General features: G+C 51.8%; 1 protein-coding gene across 2 annotated transcripts; it reads right to left on the bottom strand.

Moving 5' to 3' along the window:
* Window positions 1-294: 294 nt before the first annotated feature.
* On the bottom strand, window positions 295-24,297 carry SNTB2 (syntrophin beta 2). Of its 2 annotated transcripts, XM_077484830.1 has the most exons (7): window positions 23,735-24,294; window positions 13,561-13,792; window positions 13,019-13,214; window positions 9,133-9,275; window positions 7,695-7,891; window positions 6,427-6,608; window positions 295-6,011 (listed from the first exon to the last, which is right to left on the bottom strand). In XM_077484830.1, exons 1-7 carry the CDS (start codon window positions 24,237-24,239, stop codon window positions 5,919-5,921), a joined length of 1,548 nt encoding a protein of 515 aa, XP_077340956.1. In that variant the 5' UTR covers window positions 24,240-24,294; the 3' UTR covers window positions 295-5,918. The 2 variants fall into 2 exon arrangements, with proteins under 2 accessions (XP_077340956.1, XP_077340957.1); XM_077484831.1 differs by lacking the exon at window positions 6,427-6,608 and having other exon boundaries at window positions 23,735-24,297.
* Between the last annotated feature and the right edge of the window lie 1,352 nt (window positions 24,298-25,649).

Raw genomic sequence — 25,649 nt, 5'->3', positions numbered from 1 at the left:
CTACTTACAAAGCCATCCACAACTCTGTCCCGAGTTACATCACTGGCCTCGTCTCTAAATACCAACCTAACCGCTCTCTTCATTCCTCCCAAGACCTCCCGTATCCTGTATAATAACAATATACATCCAATCCATAGACACAGTACAGGCAAGGAGTGCCAGCATTAAACTCATTACTGGCAGGATCACCAGCTAAAAATAAAGCAAAAAAAGGCCCCACCCCCGAGGACTGGACACAGCTGTGATATCAATTCCGTAGTAAATCTGAGGGCAAGCCACAATCATTGCAATAGATGAAAACAGACCAGAATTTCACTTTATTCATAGAAAATAAAATCTGCAATTTATTTAATAAGAAATATATTTCAGTTTAATAAACATTTTCCTTCAGCTTATAAATGAAGTTTTTACTACAGCAAAGTGTACCTGTCATTGTGCGCCACAGCCGGCAGCCTATCCGTTCCATGGAAGCAGCGCGTCACGTTACAGTGACGTCACCTTCTGACACTCCCTCCCCCAACAATCTGCATTCTCTCACTCCAGCTGTGGAGAAACTACAATTCCCATCATGCTGCTGGGAGTCACGCCTGTGGCTCTCAGTCTTAGAATGGCTCCTGGGACTTGTAGCGTCACAACAAATGGCGTGCCGAGATTGCTGACGCAGGTTAGAACCTCTGTTATGTCCTCATCAGGAATATTTCTCCTCACTTCCTGTCCTGGCCTCTATGTAAGCTTGTGATAAGTGACACCGGGACAGGAAATATTGCAAAATCTCCCAATAAGGTCAGCCCATTCACACATGTGCGTTGTGACAATGCGCCGCCATTCATTATCAATGACACCCCTATACACTGTACAGCAGAGTACAACACACAGCCTAGTGTGCATACCGCGCATTGCGGTACTAAGGACCGCTCCCACCCCCATCACCCTACAACGCATAGCCCAGCGTGCAAACCGTGCATTGCAGTACTAAGGATCGCTCCCACCCCCGACACCCTACAACGCACAGCCCAGCGTGCATACCACTCATTGTAATACTAAGGATCGCTCCCACCCCACAACGCACAGCCCAGCGTGCATACCGCGTATTGCGGTACCATGGACCGCACCCACCCCCGACACCCAACGCACAGACCAGCGTGCATACTGCTCATTGTAATACTAAGGATCGCTCCCACCCCCGACACCCTACAAACGCACGGACCAGCGTGCATACCGCGTATTGCCGTACTAAGGACTGCTCCCACCCCCGACACCCTACAATGCATAGACCAGTGTGCATACCGCACATTGTAATACTAAGGACCGCTCCCACCCCCGACACCCTACAACGCACGGACCAGCGTGCATACCGCGTATTGCCGTACTAAGGACTGCTTCCACTCCCCACACGCTACAATGCATAGACCAGCGTGCATACCGCGTATTGCCGTACTAAGGACTGCTTCCACTCCCGACATGCTACAATGCATAGACCAGCGTGCATACCGCATATTGAAATACTAAGGACCGCTCCCACTCCCGACACCCTACAATGCATAGACCAGCGTGCATACCGCACATTGTAATACTAAGGACCGCTCCCATCCCTGACACCCTACAACGCACAGCCCAGCGTGCATACCGCGCATTGTAATACTAAGGACCGCTCCCACCCCCGACACCCTACAACGCACAGCCCAGCGTGCATACCGCGCATTGTAATACTAAGGACCGCTCCCACCCCCGACACCCTACAACGCACAGCCCAGCGTGCATACCGCGCATTGCGGTACTAAGGACTGCTCCCACCCCCGACACCCTACAACGCACAGCCCAGCGTGCATACCGCGTATTGCGGTGCTAAGGACCGCTCCCACCCCGACACCCTACAACCTGCAATCAGATTCGCAGACATTGATTTTCTGTTGTGCGGTGTTGATTATTATGCGTTTTTAATGAACAGGCTGCCTTAACACAACGGATTAACAAATGCCATAACGATGATATCGCACTGCAATCCCTTGTGTGAATGGGTGAAAGTGTGAATGGGCCAACACAGAGGATCTAATATTTGTCACACTCCATCACTAAGGCTCGGTCCACATCTATGCATTTTTTTCAGTGCATTTTGCAGAAACGCTCTACAGTCCATTTCACATGGTTTCCTATGGGACACGGTCACAGCGTTTTTCAGCTGCTGCGTTTTTGGAAAGGGTCAAGGAGTTTTTTTTAAAATGCAACATGGTATGTTTTTGGTTTAATAGACATGCAGTGGAAACGCATGTAGTGCATTTTTAATCTGCCTATCAAACGATCTCCCCTTAAAATATATAAAATAAAATGCATAAAAATACACATAGAAAATACACTGCAAAAAGCACAGCAGAAACGGATCAAATACAAACTGTATCGTTGTGGACCAGGCCTAAAAAAAGTCTGTAAAGGGGCTTGTAAGTGTGGGGGGTTGGGGAGGGGCTCTAATACTGAAGGTGGCAAAATACGATTCACAGCTTGAGCAGCACAAATCATTCTACAATCGGCTCAGATAATGATCAATGCATTAAATGTGACCCAGACTGATGGAAGGACTCCTTCATGTGAGAATAAACGCTCGGTCACCCATGGCCTGAATGTAGGTGCTTGATGAGCAGCACTGCCCTGCCCCCCACCAGCACCCCGCAACCAATAGGCACAGCGAGCTGAACATCAGAGATAAAGGCCCAGCAACTGATTTCTATGCAGTGCCTCTCATATAGTTGCACCCCAAAAATCACTGCAAAGGATCTAAAAAAAAAAGTGACTGACTGACACATCGACATGTTCTGTGCCCATGAAATTACCCCGTTATTCCACATCAGCGATTGGCTTGCCGTCTCAATCCGCCACCGGCCCGACGACACCGGGCCAAAGACATACTGGTACAGCTCTGTTTTCCAGCAGTCACTCTCCTCCCTGATACAAACTTTATGGACGGATTCACCATTTATGTTTTTTCATGCGTGAACACACTTCCCTTTATATATCCAAGACCACACCCCTTTTATCTAGTACAGGAATTTACACAGCGCTTTACATACATTCATCAGTCTCTGACCTCAGGAGCTTACAATCTACAGTTCCTATATCACATTCATACATACACAGATTGGGGACAATTACCCCCCAGCATGTCCTTGTGTGAGGAAACCCACGCAGACACAAGGAGAACATGCAAACTCCATGCAGATAGTGCCCTGGCTGGGGTTCATACTGAAAAGCAGATGTGATAATGATAGATTGCCATGCAGAAAAGTGTGAACCCAGCCTTAGGGCCATTCATAGCATGCGCTGAGTAGTGTCACAGCTGAAATATATTGTTTTCACATCAACAAGCTGCATTGGTGGACACTGGGAAATGCCGCAATGTGTGTTAGGAGAAGAAAACAGAGCTGCAAACTAAACCAAAAAAAATAAATAAAAAAAATCAAGATAAGCCGGTAAAGTGTGACAACCTGACCCAAATACAAAGCAGGATCTGAGGATCTGCCTGAAGTAGAACTTCACTTTTATTAAACACGAAGCATCTGATCTCATCGCTGCCGCAAATGAAAGTAATGTCAGCATGACGGGTCACCTGCTGTAAACAAGCTCCACCACAAGAGGGAGCCACACAGGCAGCTCATCACCCAGGAGGCTGCAGGCACATGGCAGGGATAAAGGTAAGTCGTCAGATAGGTACTTGTGTAAATGTCTATGTATAGTTTTCAGTCATAATGTATTTCTATTTGAGCTTACAGCTTCTCCATAATTCAATTCCTAATGCAACTCCAGCATGCGCATGTAGTTGACAAAGGAGTAAAGCTGGATGGGCTGCTTTTATCATCTGGTCACGGCAATGTGGTACAAAAAGTCACGTGTGGCGCATTTCGCCATCAATTCAATGAAGTATTCGAAAGACACAAAATATTCACAATCCACAATGATGGACCACTGTTCTCATAAGTTTGGTTCAGCACAGATTAACCATTTCTGCTCCATGACTTTGCGTAATCTATAAAAGCCAAGGCTATAATTAGACTGTGACACGTGCATTCTGCTGTATTGCACATGCACCCAAACCCTGACGTCACAGCGCAGCCCCCCTACTGAGCATGCGCCCGTAAGAGCACCGCCCCCCTCCTGCGCATACACCCAGCCAGAGCGCCGCCCCCTACTGCGTATACACCCAGAGCGCAGCCCCCCTACTGCGCATACACCCAGCCAGAGCGCCGCCCCCCTACTGCACATACACCCAGCCAGAGCTCCACCCCCCTACTGCACATACACCCAGCCAAAGCGCCGCCCCCCTACTGCGCATACACCTAGCCAGAGCACCGCCCCCTACTGCACATTCACCCAGCCAGAGCACCGCCCCCTACTGCACATTCACCCAGCCAGAGCACCGCCCCTACCGCGTATACACCGATAAAGAGTGTGACCCCCCACAGCGCATACACCCAGCCAGAGTGCCGCCCCCCACAGCGCATACACCCAGCCAGAGTGCCGCCCCCCACAGCGCATACACCCAGCCAGAGTGCCGCCCCCCACAGCGCATACGCCCAGCCAGAGCGCCGTCCCCTACTGCGCATACGCCCAGCCAGAGCGCCGTCCCCTACTGCGCATACGCCCAGCCAGAGCGCCGTCCCCTACTGCGCATACACTCGGACCCAGCAGTACAGTCAGCACTCTGGTGCTGCGTTTTACGCACGTTCTGTATGGCAGAACACACAGAATTATGGGGCTTGTAGTCCTGAACATCTCCCGCAGAAGTTCAGAGACGAGAGGGAGGCGGGAGAGAAGAGCGAATAAAAGGCCGGGGCACAACAAAGGAAACAATACAGTTTGGGATATATAGTTGGATGTAAATGGAAATCTCATATTGAGGGTTTCAGATCACTTTTAGGATATTTACTAACTAAATGTTCCAACCTTCGCAGTCAGCTGAGACTGATCTTGTGCAATTCTAATAAAAGCGGATGCAGATTACAGCATTGGAATGCAGATTTCACTCCCCCATAATGGCCACCAGGGTGCGCTGCTGTACAAGCGTCCCCTGGCGAAACATTAGAGAGGAAGCAGCCATATTGTGGGCTGAACCAAATGCAGAGAAAACACCTCAGAGCCAACCGATGTGAATGATGTGCATAGCTTGCAGTTCAGCCAATCAGGCCGCTTGTCCCTATCTGTAAGCAACAGGTACACTTTAAACTCACTGTAACAGGCTTCTGTATAGGAATAAATGCAAAGAGGCAGATACATGATAATATGTGCAAATAACACGTCTGTATACCTTCCTGAACACTGCTAGAAAAATACATGGAGTATAAACCTGCTTATACGGGGATATATTTCCCCTTTAAGCAAAAGCGTTTTTACCAGAAATCATAACAGAAATCCCTGCAAACAATCTTTGGTTAAACTGACGCTGAGTCACGTGATGGTCCCGGTAATACGGCAGCGTTGTGTGCGGATATGTCTGTGGAACGTGATATACAACGTACATATATATCTATATACTCTATAAATATGCTTTGTAAGGCAGCAATAACATAAAAGGCACTTTGGTCATAAGAAAACAATATGGCTTCATATTCCAAGAGGAAAAAGTCACTGTAGTGAAAAGGACACGAGGCAAGATGGCCGCTCCCACGCCAACACTTACCTTTTCCACATTTACCACATTTTTTTTTATAAGATTAGCTTTCCACAAAAGGCAGTAATAAAAACAAAACGATCTGCTGAAAATTCGTCCGTTTAGTCTGTAAAGTCTTCTGACCAGAATTCTGGTCCGGCTTCGCCGTGTCATTCATCGCAGCGTGCACAGTCCAATCAGATAAGAGTTGGGGTGTGAGCGGGCCTCCTGCCATGTTCCCGATTGTCACTGGAAGGCACTGATTACATAGAAGAGTGCAGGGTCAGGCCAGCAGACCCATCCGGGTGACTTTAGCAGAAAGGAATGTATGGAGGAGGAACACCACTGGCTTGGGACTTGTGTGCAGATCCAGAGCCTGCAAGGAGGACACATAACAGGAAACGCATCAGGCAGCTTGAAATAACACACATTGCCAAATATCGCACGTCGCACACAGTCCTGCCAAGTGCCAAATGTCAGATAAAACCCAAATATAACCCCCCGCAAGGGAGAAAGGGGTCTCCAAACTACGGCCCTCCAGTTGCTGAGGAACTACAATATCCCATCATGCCCATTCATGTCTGTGAATGTCTCATGGAGTTCTGCAACAGCTAGAGGGCTTTAGATTGGAGACACCATAATGGTCAATTCGAGAAATAAGGGGTAATACTCGACAAACCCCAACAGTGATGGGGGGGGGGGCATTAGGGGGCCACATTAGAAGCTCGGACTGTTCTGGAAAACAGTTCACTAAAAATGGGCCACTGACGCGCAGAACACACAACTCTCACCAGCTCTCCCTCCGCTCCTCCAAAGTCCAGGTACAGGTGTTTGCTTCCATCATCGGCTGACATTCTGAGCTTTTCAAAAGCATATCTGTGAATGACGGGTCCCGAGGGGCCCCCCCGACAAACTGTGAACCCCGAATCAAAGTGGATGGAGAGTGAGACGGCTTCCCCGCGCAGAGTGCAGGCTGTGGAGGAATTATATAAGCGTTACAGGCGGGGAAAGATTTAAAGTGAGCACAACCTAAAACCAGTTGGAAAGTTCTGCACCTCGTGGTACCTGCATTGGTCTTTAAGGCCAGGTTCACAGCAGGGGGTCCGGTGCGTCCCTGTTCACCATTTCAGGTCCGAATTTTTGCCTGAATTCAGACCTGAAATAGAGTCAAAAACACACAGGACTAGTCTGCTGTGCCCTACGCACCTGTCCCAGAGATGTGTGAACCAATCGCAGTCTCCAGAACTGCGGATTTGATGCAGGGAAACCCACATATAATGTGTGAACCTGTCTAAATCCCTCCTTGTATCACTTTACAGCACCTTGGATCCCAGTCTTAGGCTGAACTTGGGGCCCCAACTTCTCTGCAAGTGTGGCAAAGGGACATCATCTGTGAAAAGGCTCCATTTCCAACTTGCTAATATCCCCCCCCCCCCCATTGCTTCTTCCCCGGCTCTGCTGCCCCGAGTACCCAGTGCTGGCTGGTGTTGGAGTCCAGAGGGAACATCATGTGGGGGGGTGCTTAGGTCCAAACACCAGCATGGGTCATTTGTTCCCCCATACCCGCCAGCACTGAGTATTTGGTTCCAGTAGAGGAAGGAGCAGTGGGGTATTTCTAGAAAGGGAGGCATTACTTGGTCAGTGGCAACTCGTTTTACATAAATATTGGCTCTGAATTTGTGTTGCTTTAGGCCTCACTGCCATCATTCTAAAGTCAGAGTCTCTCTTACCCAACAAAGTCTGGCCATCTGAGTAACAGGAAGCAGCCCTTCATGCCAAAAAACAAGAAAGCTTTATTACCATGATGGGTTCAAGGCATGGAGGTTCTATGGCCAGCCTGAGCCTAGAACACATGGACTGCACAGGCTCTGCTCTCTGTTACTGCAGTACTATGGTGGGTGCAAAATACTGTCCCAACATGACTTCTAGCACAATTCATCCCTTGTTATTGAATCCACCATACAGCTGGGTGCCCACCGACTTCTACTCCTAGAACTCAGAGGGGTACTTGTAGCAGGCCTCTCCCCCCCCCCCCCCCAGAAAAAAAACAGTCACTTACTGATGGTGACCTCTCTTGTGAGTTCTGCTGCAGCATGGCAGCCTTGCACCATCGCCCGTGTCCATGCAGAGAGGTCCCTTTGATTCTCCACACGGAAGACACGCATGTCAATGCCCTGAGGACACCCTGTGCGGGTGGCAAATGTTAGGTGCGGTTCCAGAGAGGGGGAAGTGCGCCCAGGACCAGAGTGCACCAACCTGGAAGGAGATCAGGAAATGAAGGTCACAAAGAAAACTTTATACGTTAATCAATAAAATGAAAACGGACGTTTGTGAATGGAGGTGCCAATCTAGAAAGAATCCGCTCCATGCGACTTCTTCCCGGGGGGTGAGTTTTTAGGGGACACTCACCCCTCTGGCTTCTATAATACAATCTATTCTCCTCCCATCCGCTCTTCGGTGTCCCCCGATCCTAGGACTCCTCCCCCAGCCACCATTCCCTACAATAGAAGCCAACCAGCAGCTCGGGATTTCTTTGGATGTCAAATCCATTGTAAACATTTCAGTTTTGTTTTTTACCTCCATTCATTCTCTGCATTCATTAAAGTAACAAAAAGTTTTTGTACAGAGTAACAACCCCCCACCCCCACCGCTAAATACTTACCTGAGCCCGATCTTCACCCCCCCATATCAAGTGGCTTGCCATAGGGGCACTTGGAAAGCGGGGGAACGAAGAAAAGGGGAATCTGGGCTGTTCAGTCCAATACATTATACAGGGCAGGTAAGTGTGACAAGTTTTTTTTCTTTTTTTTTTGCAATGAACCTTTACAATCACTTTAGGTTCTGGCCTAGCATGTGCAGAGGATGAGGTGCAGGACAGGAAAGAGTCTGTTATATTTCCCGGCTCGGTAATGGTTTTGCACAGTGCAGCCCGATCCTTCTCTTCTCAGGTTCCCTGCCGTCACTCCAAGCCCCTCCCCCTTACCAAGTGTCTCTATAGCAAGCCACTTACTGTGGGGGGCACTTGTGCATGCTCACCCAAGCCATTTCTGTGTGTCCATAAGACACACCCCTCCCCCGGACCCTCCTCACTGGCTGTGATTGCTGCTGCTGTATCTGAGCCAATGTGAAGGATGAAAGTCAAGAGATTCGCTGATCTCATGCACATCATTGATTGGAGATCGGGCTCAGGGAAGTATAAGGGGGGCTGGGGTGCTGCTTGAGGGGCAATTTTGTACCTTAATGTAGAGAATGCATTAAAGTAAAAATTATATATATATTTATTAGAGAGAGATGATAGAGATAGCGACGATCTCTCAATCATACACACACATATATATTAAAAGAACATCGATTCAAAACCACTATCGGCTATGGTGGGAGGCGGAACAGAGGCAACACCTGGTGCACTTGGGGGACAGAGGTGACATTGGGGCCACTCGGGGGACAGAGGCGACACTGGAGGGGACAGGGGTGACACTGGGGGCCCTTGGGGTTACCTGGTGGAGATAAGTGGCAGCTTGTGTTTCGGGTTCGCCCATTCCTCTCGCGTCCTTGGCATTGCGCTAAAGAGCAGAAAATCCCTCTGTGAGACGACTGCCAGGATTGGATTCCATAACGCCCTCCCGTCATCCTGCGACACCTGCGCACAGCAAACACACAGCCAGTAAGTTCTCACAAACTTATTAAGAAAAAGTGTGAGGGGGATGGGAAGAGGAGTTTGCATTCTTTGACAAATCTGCGCTAAAAGAAAACATCTGCAGAAGAATTCCGACTGAAAACATTTGGCTCAGGAACGATCGTTCCATTGTGGAATCATTTGTGAAGTCAATCAATGTTCATTTTTGTTCTCTCAAATGAAGACATTTCTATCAGTGTCTGCGGGAAATGACATTCATTGAAAAGGTATAACAACATTTTGAAATTCTCCAAGTCATCAAATATACAGAAGAGAATGTTCTCTCACATCTCCCCGCGTGTGGCCGGCTTCAGTGGGGAATCATAAATAATACACTACAGTTTTTCACCTTTTTCCTTCCTTACATCTCAGTGCTGCTTATCTCTTGCAACTTCTTTGCAGACACGTCCTGTCTCCATACCCTCCAGCAATGGATGCATGGCATTTCTCAGGGTGGATTTCCGGACCGGGAACCCCAGTGGGCCGTGTCTGTGTAATGTGCATTGATATGGTCGCTTATCTCCAGGGCATGCGATTGGTGACGACACCAAAGAGCACACGACAGAGTGTTGTCACCCTATAATACGAAGTGCCTGGCTAGCAATACCTAATCTAATAAATATCCCCTCCCCCTTATGCTACCTGTCTACCCTGTGTACAACAAAAAAAAAAAAAGAAAATATGTATACTTACCTTTTTTTTCAGTCCGTTTTTCAGTTCTCACGATTCCCGGTGTCAGTAAGTGGCCAGCTGCAGGGGAGAGAGGGGAACGCTCAATGAGGACTTGGAATTCTGGGAGCTGCAATGTTACCCATAGCTCAGCCGTTGTCGCACTCGCTCTTCTCCCCTGCAGCCAAGTGCTCATGATAATGGAGCCACAGGGTCACGGGACACGAGACTGGAGTCGCGGGGTCACACACACACACAGGCGCAGAGTCACACACACACACCGGAGCAGAGCCGCAGGGTCTCACACACACACACCGGAGCAGAGCCGCAGGGTCACACACACACACACACACACACACACACACACACACACACCAGAGCAGAGCTGCAGGATGACACACACACACGCCGGAGCAAAGCCGCAGGGTCACACACACACACACACACACACACACCGGAGCAGAGCCGCAGGGTCACACACACACACCGGAGCAGAGCCGCAGGGTCACACACACACACACACACACCGGAGCAGAGCCGCAGGGTCACACACACACACACACACACACTGGAGCAGAGCCGCAGGGTCACACACACACACCGGAGCAGAGCCGCAGGGTCACACACACCGGAGCAGAGCCGCAGGGTCACACACACCGGAGCAGAGCCGCAGGGTCACACACACACACACACACACCGGAGCAGAGCCGCAGGGTCACACACACACACACACACACCGGAGCAGAGCCGCAGGGTCACACACACACACACACCAGAGCAGAGCCGCAGGGTCACACACACACACACACACCGGAGCAGAGCCGCAGGGTCACACACACACACACACACCGGAGCAGAGCCGCAGGGTCACACACACACACAAACACACACACACACACCAGAGCAGAGCTGCAGGATGACACACACACACGCCGGAGCAAAGCCGCAGGGTCACACACACACACACACACACCGGAGCAGAGCCGCAGGGTCACACACACACACACACCGGAGCAGAGCCGCATGGTCACACACACACACTGGAGCAGAGCCGCAGGGTCACACACACACACACACACTGGAGCAGAGCCGCAGGGTCACACACACACACCGGAGCAGAGCCGCAGGGTCACACACACCGGAGCAGAGCCGCAGGGTCACACACACACACACACACCGGAGCAGAGCCGCAGGGTCACACACACACACACACACCGGAGCAGAGCCGCAGGGTCACACACACACACACACCAGAGCAGAGCCGCAGGGTCACACACATACGCCGAAGCAGAGCCGCAGGGTCAAACACACACTGGAGCAGAGCTGCAGGGTGTGTCTCTCTCTCACACACACACACACACACACACCGGAGCAGAGCGGCAGAGTCACACACACACACACCGGAGCAGAGCCACAGGGTCACACACACACACACACACACACACACCAGAGCCGTAGGGTCACACACACACACACACACACACACACAAACACACACACCAGAGCAGAGCCACAGGGTCACACACACACCAGAGCAGAGCCGCAGGCTCTCTCACACACACACACACACACCAGAGCAGAGCCACAGGCTCACACACACACACACACACACACACACACACACACACACACACACACACACACACACACACCAGAGCAGAGCCACAGGCTCTCTCACACACACACACACACACACACACACACACACACACACACACACACACACCGGAGCAGAGCCACAGGGTCACACACACACACACCGGAGCAGAGCCACAGGGTCACACACACACACCGGAGCAGAGCCACAGGGTCACACACACACACACACACACACCGGAGCAGAGCCGCGGGGTCACACACACACACACACACACACCGGAGCAGAGCCGCGGGGTCACACACACACACACACACCGGAGCAGAGCCGCAGGGTCACACACACCGGAGCAGAGCCGCAGGGTCACACACACACACACACCGGAGCAGAGCCGCAGGGTCACACACACACACACACACCGGAGCAGAGCCGCAGGGTCACACACACACACACACACCAGAGCAGAGCCGCAGGGTCACACACATACGCCGAAGCAGAGCCGCAGGGTCAAACACACACTGGAGCAGAGCTGCAGGGTGTGTCTCTCTCTCACACACACACACACACACACCGGAGCAGAGCGGCAGTCACACACACACACCGGAGCAGAGCCACAGGGTCACACACACACACACACCAGAGCCGTAGGGTCACACACACACACACACACACACACACACACACACCAGAGCAGAGCCACAGGGTCACACACACACACACACCAGAGCAGAGCCGCAGGCTCTCTCTCACACACACACACACACACACCAGAGCAAAGCTACAGGCTCTCACACACACACACACACACACACACACACACACACACACACACACACACACACACTGGAGCAGAGCCGCAGGGTCACACACACACACACACACTGGAGCAGAGCCGCAGGGTCAGACACACACACACACACACCGGAGCAGAGCCACAGGGTCACACACACACACCGGAGCAGAGCCACAGGGTCACACACACACACACACACACACACACACACCGGAGCAGAGCCGCGGGGTCACACACACACACACACACACACACACACCAGAGAAGAGCCACAGGGACACACACACACACCGGAGCAGAGCCCCAGGGTCACACACAAACACACACACACACACCGGAGCCGCAGGGTCACACATGAGACCGGAGCAGAACCGCAGGATCACACAACCAGAGCAATCTTGGGGGGGTTGACGACACATTTCTAACATTAGTTATGTTTGGTCAGATATTATAGTCAGCATAACTGCCAGGCCATTGGGATTTCCAGAAAGAGGTAAGTGGCCCCCATATTTCCCGGATATCAGGTTAGTGAAAGGAATGAATGCAGTGTGCTTGGAGAAGTTACATACAATGAGATCTATGGAAAATGGTCACGTCTGGCCATCTGTTGCCCACCTTCAGGTATAATATGGAGGAATGGAGGCTCACCTGTTCTGCCACCCAGCCTAAGTGCCTGAGGTCTTCGCTGGCAGCTCCCAGCATGCACTGCGTCTCCGCCAGCACCTGCGGCAGCAGCGCCGTGATGTTATTGTGCAGGGCCTGCGACCAGGACAACGCGGAGGCGGAGTCTCTACAGCGGAGAACAATGGAGTGACACCCATCAGGAGAGCGAAGTTCCACCAGCCTGGAAGAGATCTGGATGTGAGAAGGAGAGAGAGGAGAGGTACACATGATGTACCTCCCACAGCGACAGGCATACACCGGCGCGTCACGTACATGTGACGTACCTCTCACAGCGACATACAGACACCAGCCCGTCACATACATGTGACGTACCTACCACAGCGACAGACACCGGCGCGTCATGTACTCATGACGTACCTCCCACAGCGACATACAGACACAGCACGTCAAGCGCACAGGATGTACCTACTACAGTGACATACAGACACCGGCGCTTCACGTACACATGACGTACCTCCCACAGCGACATACAGACACAGGCGCGCCACATATGCATGGCCACTCACCGTCCCTCAGGGTCGAACATGCTCAGGTTTCTGGCCGCATAGCACATTTTTAGGGGGATGACTTTGCAGTCCCTGGAGCAGTGTTTGGGGGAGCTGTTTTTGGATGAGCCATGTTGGGGGGAGCCAGATGGATCGCCAGGTGATGGATCGCTTAGGTCACAATCATCCCAGGGAAGATCGCCAACGAGAGAAGCTTTCCGGATGAAAGGAGACACGTCCTGCAAGAAGCGCACTGTGGGGAGAAAATAAAAACATGGCGTCACGCAGAGAACAGCAACAGCAGAGAGCGAGAACGCCAAATATTAGGAGACTGACAGCAGGACTAACATGAGGGGGTGCCTGAAAGAGGAACTGTCTGTGCTGCCCCATGCGTTGTACATACAGAGCTCCCTAAACAAACAACAGGCGCATTCTATTCCAGAACGTAGAACAGCGACAGTGTCACACCCACCTCGTTGTCACGGCTTTGGGATTGGAAATAAAAGGGGAAATATGATTGGTTGATTTGAACATTTCCTTTCCTTCAGATTGTCCAATTCCGGTTTATCAAAATAAGAGACCGCATTGGGGGTCTGCAGGTGTAACTCATCCCCACTTTCAGTGAATCGGCCAATTATGATTGAGCCTGCAATAGACCTGAAGACACCGTCATCTGATTGGTTCAGGTTTGCATCCATTCTGTGACAGGACAATGCATGAATCAATCACACCTTCATTCCGGTGTCTTGTCATATAACGTCCTCCATCCGATAGTGTCCGCTGCGTACTGCGCATGCGCAGTACACAGCAACACAGATTCCGAAAATTGCCGAGGATGAACGGCGCCTGCTCCATGAGTCCAGGTTCTATCCCCACCATCCAAGTGGACATCGAGTAGGAATAAAAAAAGAGCAGAGCGCAGCGAGGCCGAGCCCGAAGCGTGGCGAGCGAAGCTCGCCCACGAGGGGCCCTCTAGTATTCACAAACCTATGTCCGCTTGGATGGTGGGGCTACCACCTCCACTCATGCGCAGTACACAGCAACACAGATTCCGAAAATTGCCGAGGATGAACGGCGCCTGCGCCGTGAGTCCAGGTTCTATCCCCACCATCCAAGTGGACATAGAGTAGGAATAAAAAAAGAGCCGAGCGCAGCGAGGCCGAGCCCGAAGTGTGGCGAGCGAAGCTCTCCCGCGACGGGCCCTCTAATATTCACAAACCTATGTCCGCTTGGATGGTGGGGCTACCACCTCCACTCATGGCGCAGCCGCTGTTCAGCTTCAAAGATTTTCCGAAGCTTCGGACACTATTTGATGGCCAGACACTATACGGCAGAACACCGGCCCTCAGGATATTCAAGGATAAAACCTTATGCACACGAGGCGTTTTTACAGTTACTTTTACCAGTAGCAGACTTTTTTTTCAGCTTAAAAACGCCTCTCCGTGTTATTCTATGTGTCCATTCACACACAGGCTTTTAGGAGCTGTAAGTGGCAGAAGAGTTTTCAAGCTGCAAAACAAAAATATAAAAACCACGCAGGGCTGGCGTGTTCTGAGGACTGGTGTCTTGTCGAATACTGTCCCCCATCACATAGTGTCTGCCCTATACTGCTCCTGCACAGCACGGAGGACAAAGGAGGTTGCTGAAAGTCTCTGAAGATAAATGGCGCCTGCGCACTTAATAGTATCTTCTACCCTGAGTCCAGGTTCAAGCCCCACCAGCCAAGTAGACAAAGAGTTAGAATAAAAATATGCCGACCAAAGCGTGGCGAGCGAATCGAGGGGCCCTGTTACAAACTGCTGTTTTACAACATCAGGAGCATGTGAAAGGAAGGTACTATTAAGCGCGCAGGCGCCATTCATCTTCGGAGACTTTCTGCGTCTCCTTTGTCCACCGTACTGTGCATGCGCTGCACCTGCACAGTATAGGGCGGACACTATCCGACGGGGGGGGGGGACATTTCTCGTCAGAACACCAGCATTACAGCTGTAAAAACATCCGACGCTGCTAACTTCAGTCTGGATTTTGAGGGGGACAAGGGCGGGGTCTCGTGAGGTCACCGGATAGCCACACCCCATGATTATATGAGAACTGGCAGAGAACGGAGCTGGCATAACAACAGGAGTCAGCGTTAAAGGAGGACTGGGTCGGCGGCAGAGAAGATAGCAGCAGTGGAGAAGACCGGAGGGAGAAGTCACATTGAAGATTTTAATAAAAAGGACTTTAATAAGAGTACACTGCCTTTTTTGGGGGTGAATGGGTAGGGGTACAATGTACCTCATACTCAGATGGGGGCCCCCCCTTTGTTAAAGGTGGCTTCCAGATTCCGATAAGCCCCCTGTCCGCAGACCCCCACAACCGCTGCCCAGGGTTGTCGGGAAGAGGCCTTTGTTCCCATCAACATGGGAAGAAGGTTCTTTGGGGTTTGGGGGATGCAAAACCCCCCTGCCCCAAAGCACCCAACCCATGTTGAGGGCCTAGTATGGTCCGGGCGTAGGGGGCCTGCCAGGCTGCATGCTCAGATAAAGGGTCTAATATGGATTTTGGGAGGGGATCCCAAGCCTTTTTTTTACTATGGGGCCTCCCCTTAAAATCCATACCAGACCATTTCTCTAATTTTGGGGTTCCCTTTCAAGATCCTCTGAGCACAAGTCACAAGTCTGATCTTGATGATCCGACTTCTATTCAAATCAAATGGGCTGAATGTCGAATCAGTAGAAGGCTCTCATAGGGAGTAATCGATTTTGAATAGAGGCAGACAAATGCCGCTAAAAGCATATGCAGCTAAATGCACATTAACGCTAATTAAAAGCTACTAAAAGCACATCTTTACAGATGCTTTTTCCTGGCGTCGGTAGTGGCTTCGCAGCTCGTTTACGCCCTGTGTGCATAAGGCCTAATGAAAAAATGAGGAATAGGGAGGCTGCCATTGGTGACTCTCATGGACCTCCTCAACAGGATTATGTCCACCATAAATGCTTCCTTTGTCTGGTACTAGCCCGATCCAAGACCCCTTAGCCCACCCAGTCACTAGCCATAACTCATTAAAACAAGACTGTTTATTCAAAACACATGTAAAGCTGGCCATACACCTATAGATTATCTGCAGATTTTCTATGGTTAAATGGAAAAAGTGGGAGATTCCTACATCCACACAGTTTAGCGAACATGGAGAAATCTGTTGCACTTTTTTCATCTAACCATAGAAAATCTGCAGATAATCTATAGGTGTATGGCCAGCTTTACAGATATCCACTCGGGGACAATGCCCCCTTAGAGATTCAGGGCGGGGTAAATTGTTCAATCAGCAATCAGGAACACACAGGCATTCAAACAATAGACCTCCTTATCAGCAGGGAGGGCTGTTAGAGGAATACCCCCCTTTACATGCTGGGAACACAAATACAAACATCCATCCCATAATTCACTTCTCCTAAGGCAGACAGACACAACAGAACAATGGGACACAACCACACCCCAAACAACCCAGCAAAGAATCCAACAGCATGAGAACAATACACAATATTCCAGTGTGGTTGTACAGCAAGTCTGACTTCTGACTAGCACAGATCCTAGTGGGGTTCTTGGTCACCCTGTGCTCCTAACAGACACAGGATGATTTACACATAGGAGGGGCCAGGGGAGCTGGACCACGAGAAGGAGCTTCTAGTGATATCCAAGGAAAGCTGGGCTCCAAAAGCCCCCACCCAAAGTGACTCCCGTCACAGAGACCATCTTCTGAAAATGCAGGTTGCCTAGCTTCAGCATTTCCTGAGACACTGACTAAGGAAAAGCAAGCAAATCAGTAAAGTCAAAGTTCCCAACTTACAACCATGTTGTGGGTCAGAGAGTACTGAAGCCATTGGCTCAGTATGACAGGCAGGACACTATTATACTCCGAGGTGGAGGTCAGCAATGGCGGCCTCCATGCTTCCCAGCATTCATTTATTTTAAAGCTGACGCATAAAAAAAAAAAAAAGAAAAGAAAAAAGAAAAAAAAATCATCACATGAATGACAAGCAACATGTGAACAACCCGAGAATAGATCACCCCTCACATTTTTGTGAATCTTTTCTTGTATCTTTTCATGTGACAACACTGAAGAAATGACACTTGTCTACAATGTAAAGTAGTGAGTGTACAGCTTGTATAACAGTGTAAATTTCCTGTCCCCTCAAAATAACTCAACACACAGCCATTAATGTCTAAACTGCTGGCAACAAAAGTCAGTACACCCCTAAGTGAAAATCTCCACATTTGGCCCAATTAGACATTTTCCCTCCACGATGTCATGTGACTCGTTAGTGTTACAAGGTCTCAGGTGTGAATGGGGAGCAGGTGTGTTAAATTTGATGTTGTCGCTCTCACTCTCTCATACTGATCACTGGAAGTTTAACATGGCACCTCATGGCAAAGAACTCTCTGAGGATCTGAAGATAAGAATTGTTGCTCTACATGAAGATGGCCTAGGCTATAAGAAGATTGCCAAGACCCTGAAACTGAGCTGCAGAACGGTGGCCAAGACCATACAGGGGTATAACAGGACATGTTCCACTCAGAACAGGCCTCGCCATGGTCCACCAAAGAAGTTGAGGTCACGTGCTCAGCGTCATATCCAGAGGTTGTCTTTGGGAAATAGATGTATGAGTGCTGCCAGCATTGCTGCAGAGGTTGTAGGGGTGGGGGGTCAGCCTGTCAGTGCTCAGACCATATGCCGCACACTGCATCAAATTGGTCTGCATGGCTGTCATCCCAGAAGGAAGCCTCTTCTAAAGATGATGCACAAGAAAGACCACAAAAAGTTTGCTGAAGACAAGCAGACTAAGGAGATGGATTACTGGAACCATGTCCTGTGGTCTGATGAGACCAAGATGAAGGTATTTGGTGTCAGATGGTCACAAGCGTGTGTGGGGGCAACCAGGTGAGGAGGACAAAGAAAAGTGTGTCTTGTCTACAGTCAGGCATGGTGGTGGGAGTGTCATGGTCTGGGGCTGCATGAGTGCTGCTGGCACTGGGGGGCTACAGATCATTGAGGGGACCATGAATGCCAACATGTACTGTGACATACTGAAGCATAGCATGATCCCCTCCCTTCAGAGACTGGGCCGCAGGGCAGTATTCCAACATGATAACCACCCCAAACACACCTCCAACACCACCACTGCCTTGCTAAAGAAGCTGAGGGTAAAGGTGATGGACTGGCCAAGCATGTCTCCAGACCTAAACCCTATTGATCATCTGTGGGACATCCTCAAATGGAAGGTGGAGGAGCACAAGGTCTCCAACACCCACCAGCTCTGTGATGTCATCACGGGGGAGGGGAAGAGGACTCCAATGACAACCTGTGACGCTCTGGTGACCTCCATGCCCAAGAGGGTTAAGGCAGTGCTAGAAAATTAAGCACCAGATTTACTGACACTTAGCAGAACTTTTCCATGTGTGTAAAAAAGCCACAGGTCCTCTTTAGGCAGCCAAATCAGCGGCTTCAGCACCGGCATGTGGAGGCCACAAATGACGCCTTAGGCTACATGTACACCAGCCTACCCTGACTGCAGGAAACCAGAAAAATGCATTTTCACCCAGCTGGCGGTCAAAACGTTCCTATGCAGAATGGACATTCAGGAGAGGGAGGTTTACCTAATCACAGCAGATCCTAAACTCTGCGTAAAACCTCCGACTACAAACGTAGGAGCTGTCAGTGTACACGGAACCTCCCATTCCAGGCTGGAAGTCCGGGGGTTAATGTGTGTGGAGCCGGGATCTAACCAGAGATTAGATTGTTGCTGCAGAATAAGGAGACCAGAGTCCATATAAGGTAGAAGAACGGCATAAGAAGTGGAGGGGGGCAGGGACGGGGCGCAGGGAAGGGGGGCCTCCGCAGGCTGCACACTATCTTGTGACAGGATTATCAGGTGCAGCCATGAGAGAAGAGTGCTGATGGAAGCAGATCGGACCCCTGGGTGGCTTTACTGTAATCCAATAAGAGGTGATCAGTCATTAACGAGGGGCCCCAGCTAATCCCCCGAGCCGCAGCCAACGCCTGGAGAGCCGGCTGAAGACTGGAACATTTCTGGAGTTCACCATTTGCTTCACAAATTATGTTTTTCTATTGATTTTCTGTGAATGGACCCCCGAGGGACACCGAAACGCACATCAGAAATTGGTATTCATGGCGGTTTCAATTGGCCATCTGGATGATAATTCTGTTCACAAATATCCCCATTTTTCTCGGTTTGAATTTCTAGGCCTGTTTCCTCTGACACCATCACCGCTGTGCTGCACAAAAATCTTAACCAGAGTTGTCATTCCTGCCTGCTGGCCATCAGACCTACCCCCTCTCCCATACACACACTCCCCCCTCCCCCTCTCTGTGCGCTCACATTGATTTATATCCCCGCAAACTAGTGCTGCTGCTGCCCACCGCTGTGTACAGAAAGGGCTCTTGGGAGATGCAGTTCTGGGGTTGTAGGAACTCAAATCCTAGCGACTGCCCCTGCAAAAAGTCTGATGAAGTCACAAAATAAAATCAGTTCCCACCCGCAGGTATGAAATGTGGGGATAAGAGGGGGGGGGGGGGGGGTGGAGCTGGCTAATGGGCGGTAACGGCTCAGACACCTCTAGGCGCTGCCATTCATGTATTCCCCTTACACCATTATCGGATATGTGATCGTTCAGCCAGCAGATTTGTGCCGCTGACCGATGCCGTGTGCGTCCACCTCGGTGCCGTGTGCAAGAGGCCTATATAAGGCGATGCAGCACCAGCATGGACACAAATCGCATGACAATTTCATCGCATTTCAACTATAACAAGCGACTGTGCCGGCGCTGTGTGTGCATCCCGTTTCTATGGGAATCGGCCCGCGGCTCTGCATGGAGGGCGGCACTAATCTCCCCGCAGTAATCAAGTAAGTGTGGCGGAGATACTGCACTTTACACTAATATCCCACAATGCGGCGGCCCCCTACCTCCAAACCATCTCCCCTCCAGTGGTAGTCCTGGGGGAGGGGGGTTGGGATGAGTGGCAGTGCTGGGGGGGGGTTGGGATGAGTGGCAGTGCTGGGGGGGGGGGGTTCACCATCCCCCCCCGCTCCGTGCCTGGAGGCTGCCACCCCCCACCTTGCTCCTGGAGGCCGCCACAATATGGACCAACTTCCCCCCACACTACGGACCAACCCCCCATGGGTCCCCCTAGAGGTCAGCTGACTGGTGAGGAATGTCAACTGGGAGGGGCTGGGGGAGATCCGATCTGCTGATTTCGGCATAGGCGTCACTACTGCAGACACCACAAAGCCGGAGACACAGTCTGGGTTATTTACAAAAGGCAAATACACTTTGCACTGAAAGTGCAGTCACTCTAAATCTGAGGGGTAGATCTGAAATGAGTGGAAGCTCTACTGATTTTATAATCCAATCATGTGCAAGCTAAAATGCTGTTTTCTATTTCCCTTGCATGTCCCCCTCAGATCTACAGAGACTACTTCCAAGTGCACTTGCAGTGAAAAGTTGATTTTCCTTTAGTAAATAACCCCCAGTGAGTAACACTACTAGAGAGAGATTCTTGTGACGTAAAATCTTTCAAACACAAAAAAAAAAAAAAAAAAAAAAAAAAAAGGACAACTTTTTTTTTTTAGTTCATTAAAGTAATCTTTTCAAAAAAATTGCATTTGAAAGACCGCTGCACAAATACAGCGTGACATAAAATATTGCAGCAATCACCATTTTATTCTCTAGGGTCTCTACTAAAATTACATATATAATGTTTGGGGGTTCTAAGTAATTTCCTAGCAAAAAAATGATTTTAACCTAAACAATGACAAATGCCAGAAAAAGGTTTAATTTTTAAATGCCTACATTTTTTCATTTACACGCAAAGTCTATTCCAGTGACAAATTGTTACAATGTTTATACTGAAGTTCAACTGATAAAGAATGTTGTGATTCTTGGAGGTTTTTCTCTTCCTTTCTTTTGAGGGCTTCAGAAGAGCCGAGAGAATTATTTGCATAGAAATAATCGGGAAACACTTTAGTCAAAGATCACAATATCGATTCTTAACGATTAATTGTGCAGCTCTACACACTACCTGTGATTATAGTCGCCATTAAAAGTCCCCATTGCTGATCAGAACCCCCCCCCCAGCACTGCCACTCATCCCAACCGCCACCCAGCACTGCCACTCATCCCAACCCCCCCCCAGCACTGCCACTCATCCCAAGTCCCCTCCCCCAGAACTGCCACTCATCCCAACTCCCCCCCAGCACTAACACTGATCTAGTCTAGAGCGAGGTGGGGGCGGAATCTTACCTTCCAGGGTCACTTCTTGCCCTGCCTGGTCATGGACGGCGCTGCGGAGGAGGGGAGAAGGTTTGGAGGTATGTAGTGGGCAGGGTCTCACCTTTCAGGGTCACCCATTGCACTGCCCTTTTCAGGACTTGCACTGCCTGGTCATGGGTGGTGCTGCAGAAGAGGGGTGGGGTTAGATGTCGAGGGCAGAGCATAGGTAGATGGTTGGGGTCTCACCTGCCATGGTCACCTCTCGCCCCACCTTCTTCAGCACTTGCACCACCTTTTCATGGGTTGTGCTGCATAAAAGGGGTGGGGTTAGAGGCAAGGGGTGGGGCATATGTAGGTGGGAGAGTTGGTAGGGGCGAGTCTCACCTTCCAGGGTCACCTCTCGCCCCGCCTTCTTCAGCACTTGCACTGCCTGGTCATGGGTGGGGTTGGGGCATAGGGAGATAGGGATGGGGTCTCACCTTCCAGGGTCACCTCTTGTCCGGCTGCTCATGGGTGGGGTTGGGAGTGGGGCATAGGGAGGTAGGGTCGGGGTCTCACCTTCCAGGGACACCTCTCGCCCACCTGCTCATGGGTGGGGTTGGGAGCGGGGCATAGGGAGGTAGGGGCGGGGTTTCAACTTCCAGGGGCAGGTCTCAACTTCCGGGTCTCAACTCCCGTCCTGCCTTCTTCATCACTTGAACCGCCTGGTCATGGGTGGGGTTAGGGGCAGGGCATAGGGAGGTAGGGGCGGGGTCTCACCTTCCAAGGTCACCTCTCGCCGCCTTCCTCAGCACTTCCACAGCCTGGTCATGGTGGGGTTGAGGGCGGGGCATAGGGAGGTGGGGGGTTGTCTCACCTTCCAGGGTCATCTCTCGCCTTGTCTGGTCATGGGTGGGGTTGGGGGCGGGGCATAGGGAGGTAGAGGCGGGGTCTCACCTTCCAGGGTCACCTCTCGCACCGCCTTCTTCAGCACTTGTACCACCTGGTCATGGGTGGGGTTAGGGGTAGGGACGGGGCATAGGGAGGTAGGGGCGAGTCTCGCCTTCCAGGGTCACCTCTCGCCCCGCCTTCTTCAGTACTTGCACCGCTTGGTCATGGGTGGGGTTGGGAGTGGGGCATTGGGAGGTAGGGGCGGGTCCCACCTTCCAGGGTCACCTCTCACCCCACCTTCTTCAGCACTTGCACCGCCTGGTCATGGGTGCGGTTGGGGGTGGGGCATAGGGAGGTAGGGGCGGGGTCTCACCTTCCATGGTCATCTCTCGCCCTGACTGGTCATGGGTGGGGTTGGGGGCAGGGCATAGGGAGGTAGGGGCGGGGTCTCAACTCTCGCCCCACCTGCTTCATCACTTGAACCGCCTGGTCATGGGTGGGGTTGGGGGCAGGGCATAGGGTGGTAGGGGCAGGGTCTCACCTTCTAGGGTCACCTCTCGCCCCGCATTCTTCTGCACTTGCACCGCCTAGTCATGGGTGGAGTTAGGGGCGGGGCATAGGGAGGTAGGGGTGGGGTCTCACCTTCCAGGGTCATCTCTCGCCCTGTCTGGTCATGGGTGGAGTTAGGGGCGGGGCATAGGGAGGTAGCGGCGGGGTCTCACCTTCCAGGGTCATCTCTCGCCCTGTCTGGTCATGGGTGGGGTTGGGGGCAGGGCATAGGGTGGTAGGGGCAGGGTCTCACCTTCTAGGGTCACCTCTCACCCTGCCTTCTTCTGCACTTGCACCGCCTGGTCATGGGTGGCATTAGGGGCGGGGCATAGGGAGGTAGCGGCGGGGTCTCACCTTCCAGGGTCATCTCTCGCCCTCTCTGGTCATGGGTGGAGTTAGGGGCAGGGCATAGGGAGGTAGCGGCGGGGTCTCACCTTCCAGGGTCATCTCTCGCCCTGTCTGGTCATGGGTGGGGTTGGGGGCAGAGCATAGGGCGGGGTCTCACCTTCTAGGGTCACCTCTCGCCCCGCCTTCTTCAGCACTTGCACCGCCTGGTCATGGGTGGCGCTGCGGAGGTCGGTCCCGTTGACGGAGAGGATGGAATCTCCGACCCGGAGGGCTCGGCTGTGGTCGGCGGCGAGTCCCGGGAAGATCTTGGAGATGAGGACCGGCATTCTGTTCTCCTGTCCGCCCTTTATACTGATCCCCAACCCGCCGCCCGACTCCTTCACCACCCGAACCCTACGCACCGGCTCCGGGCTGTCCGGAGGGAGGCGGGGGCCAGGACTGCCCAGGCCGGACTCGGAGTCGGTGGTGGAGGAGCGGCCCGGGGTTCCTCTCCGGGGGGTGTTCGGATCGGGGCCGTTACTCAGCCCGTTCACCGCCGCCGGTTCTTCCTCCGAAGTCAGCCGGAGACTCTCCCCGGACAGATCGGCCTGGACCCGGACCCAATGATCCTGCAGGAGGAGCTCCACCAATCCCGAGCGAGAAGCGCGACTCCACACCGCCATGGTGACACCGAGAGCCGTACAGGGGACACTTCCTGCCGGGGCCCCGCCCCGGACACGCCCCTGTCTCAGGCACACACGTGGCACAGTGACATCTGCAGGCCGCCCGGGGATGACAGGGGGCGTGTTCCGCTACACATAACCCCGCCCCCTCTCTCTGGATGAGGAGTTCTGAAGTTCATTATTTGTCTCCATTCCCTTCTCCATAAGGCAAGGGGGGGGGGGGCATTGCCCCGGGCGCGTCAGAGGGGCAGAACCCAAATCAACCAGCGGCTCCTTCAGGGGTAGCGATCTTCTGATGGAATCCATCCGTCGTTATTGAATTATTCCTTCGGGGAATTTCATCTTTTCAGTCGGAAAATTCAAGTGGTTTTGTGACCCCGACCGATGTTCTGCCTAATAGATTCCGGCCATCAAATAGTGTCCGCTCCGTACTGCGCATGCGCAGTACGGAGCAGACGAAGCTTCAGAAAATCACCGAAGCTGAACGGCGCCTGCGCCGTGAGTGGAGGTGGTGCCCCACCATCCGAGCGGACATAGGGTTGTGAATTTTAGAGGGCCCCTCGCGGGCGAGCTTCGCTCGCTTTGGGCTCGGCCTCGCTGCGCTCGGCTCTTTTTTATTCTAACTCTATGTCCACTTGGATAGTGGGGATAGAACCTGGACTCACGGCGCAGGCGCCGTTCATCCTCTGCAATTTTCGGAATCTGTGTTCCTGTGTACTGCGCGTGCGCAGTACGCAGCGGACACTATCAGATGGAGGACGCTATTTGACAAGACACCGGTCCTGTCACACTGTATACTATTCTAGAGCGATCTTCAGGCTGGTCACGTGACTCACCTCGAGATCTTCCTCTGACGTCAGCCGGGGAAGTCACATGGCCACTCAGCCCCTCCCACAGAAGCTCAGGATCAAAGGTGAAGAGTCACGTGGCCGGTGTTCTGGCATATAGTGTCCGCGGCAGAAGAAGCTTCGGAAAATCTCAGAAGATGAACGGTGCCTGCGCCGTGAGTCGAGGTGGTAGCCCCACCATCCAAGCGAACACGCTTCAGGCTCGGCCTCACTGCGCTCGGCTCTTTTTATTCCAACTCTATTTCCACTTGGATGGTGGGGATAGAACCTGGACTCACAGCGCAGGCACCATTCATCTTCGGCTATTTTTGGAATCTGTGTGTGCTGTGTACTGCGGACACTATCCGATGGGGGACTCTATATGATAGGACACCGGCTCTAAAACAGTGGGAGGAACGGGGGAGGGGAGAGCTGCGGAGTACACTGACCACTGTAGTCAGGCCTCAGCAGCCCTGATAATCGTGGTTAGTCCACAGAGAGGGGCACAGGAAGTGATCAGCCAGGTTTGTACAGTTTAGAGAGGGGCAAATTGGAGAGCACAAGCACCATAATCTGTTTTAAG

Source organism: Lithobates pipiens, unplaced genomic scaffold (assembly GCF_037356315.1).
Source record: "Lithobates pipiens isolate NorthernLeopardFrog02 unplaced genomic scaffold, aLitPip1_a1.2 Scaffold_164, whole genome shotgun sequence".
NCBI classification, from domain to species: Eukaryota; Metazoa; Chordata; class Amphibia; order Anura; family Ranidae; genus Lithobates; species Lithobates pipiens.
The sequence above is the reverse complement of the archived record's forward strand: the minus strand, read 5'-3'. Positions and strand labels throughout refer to the sequence as shown.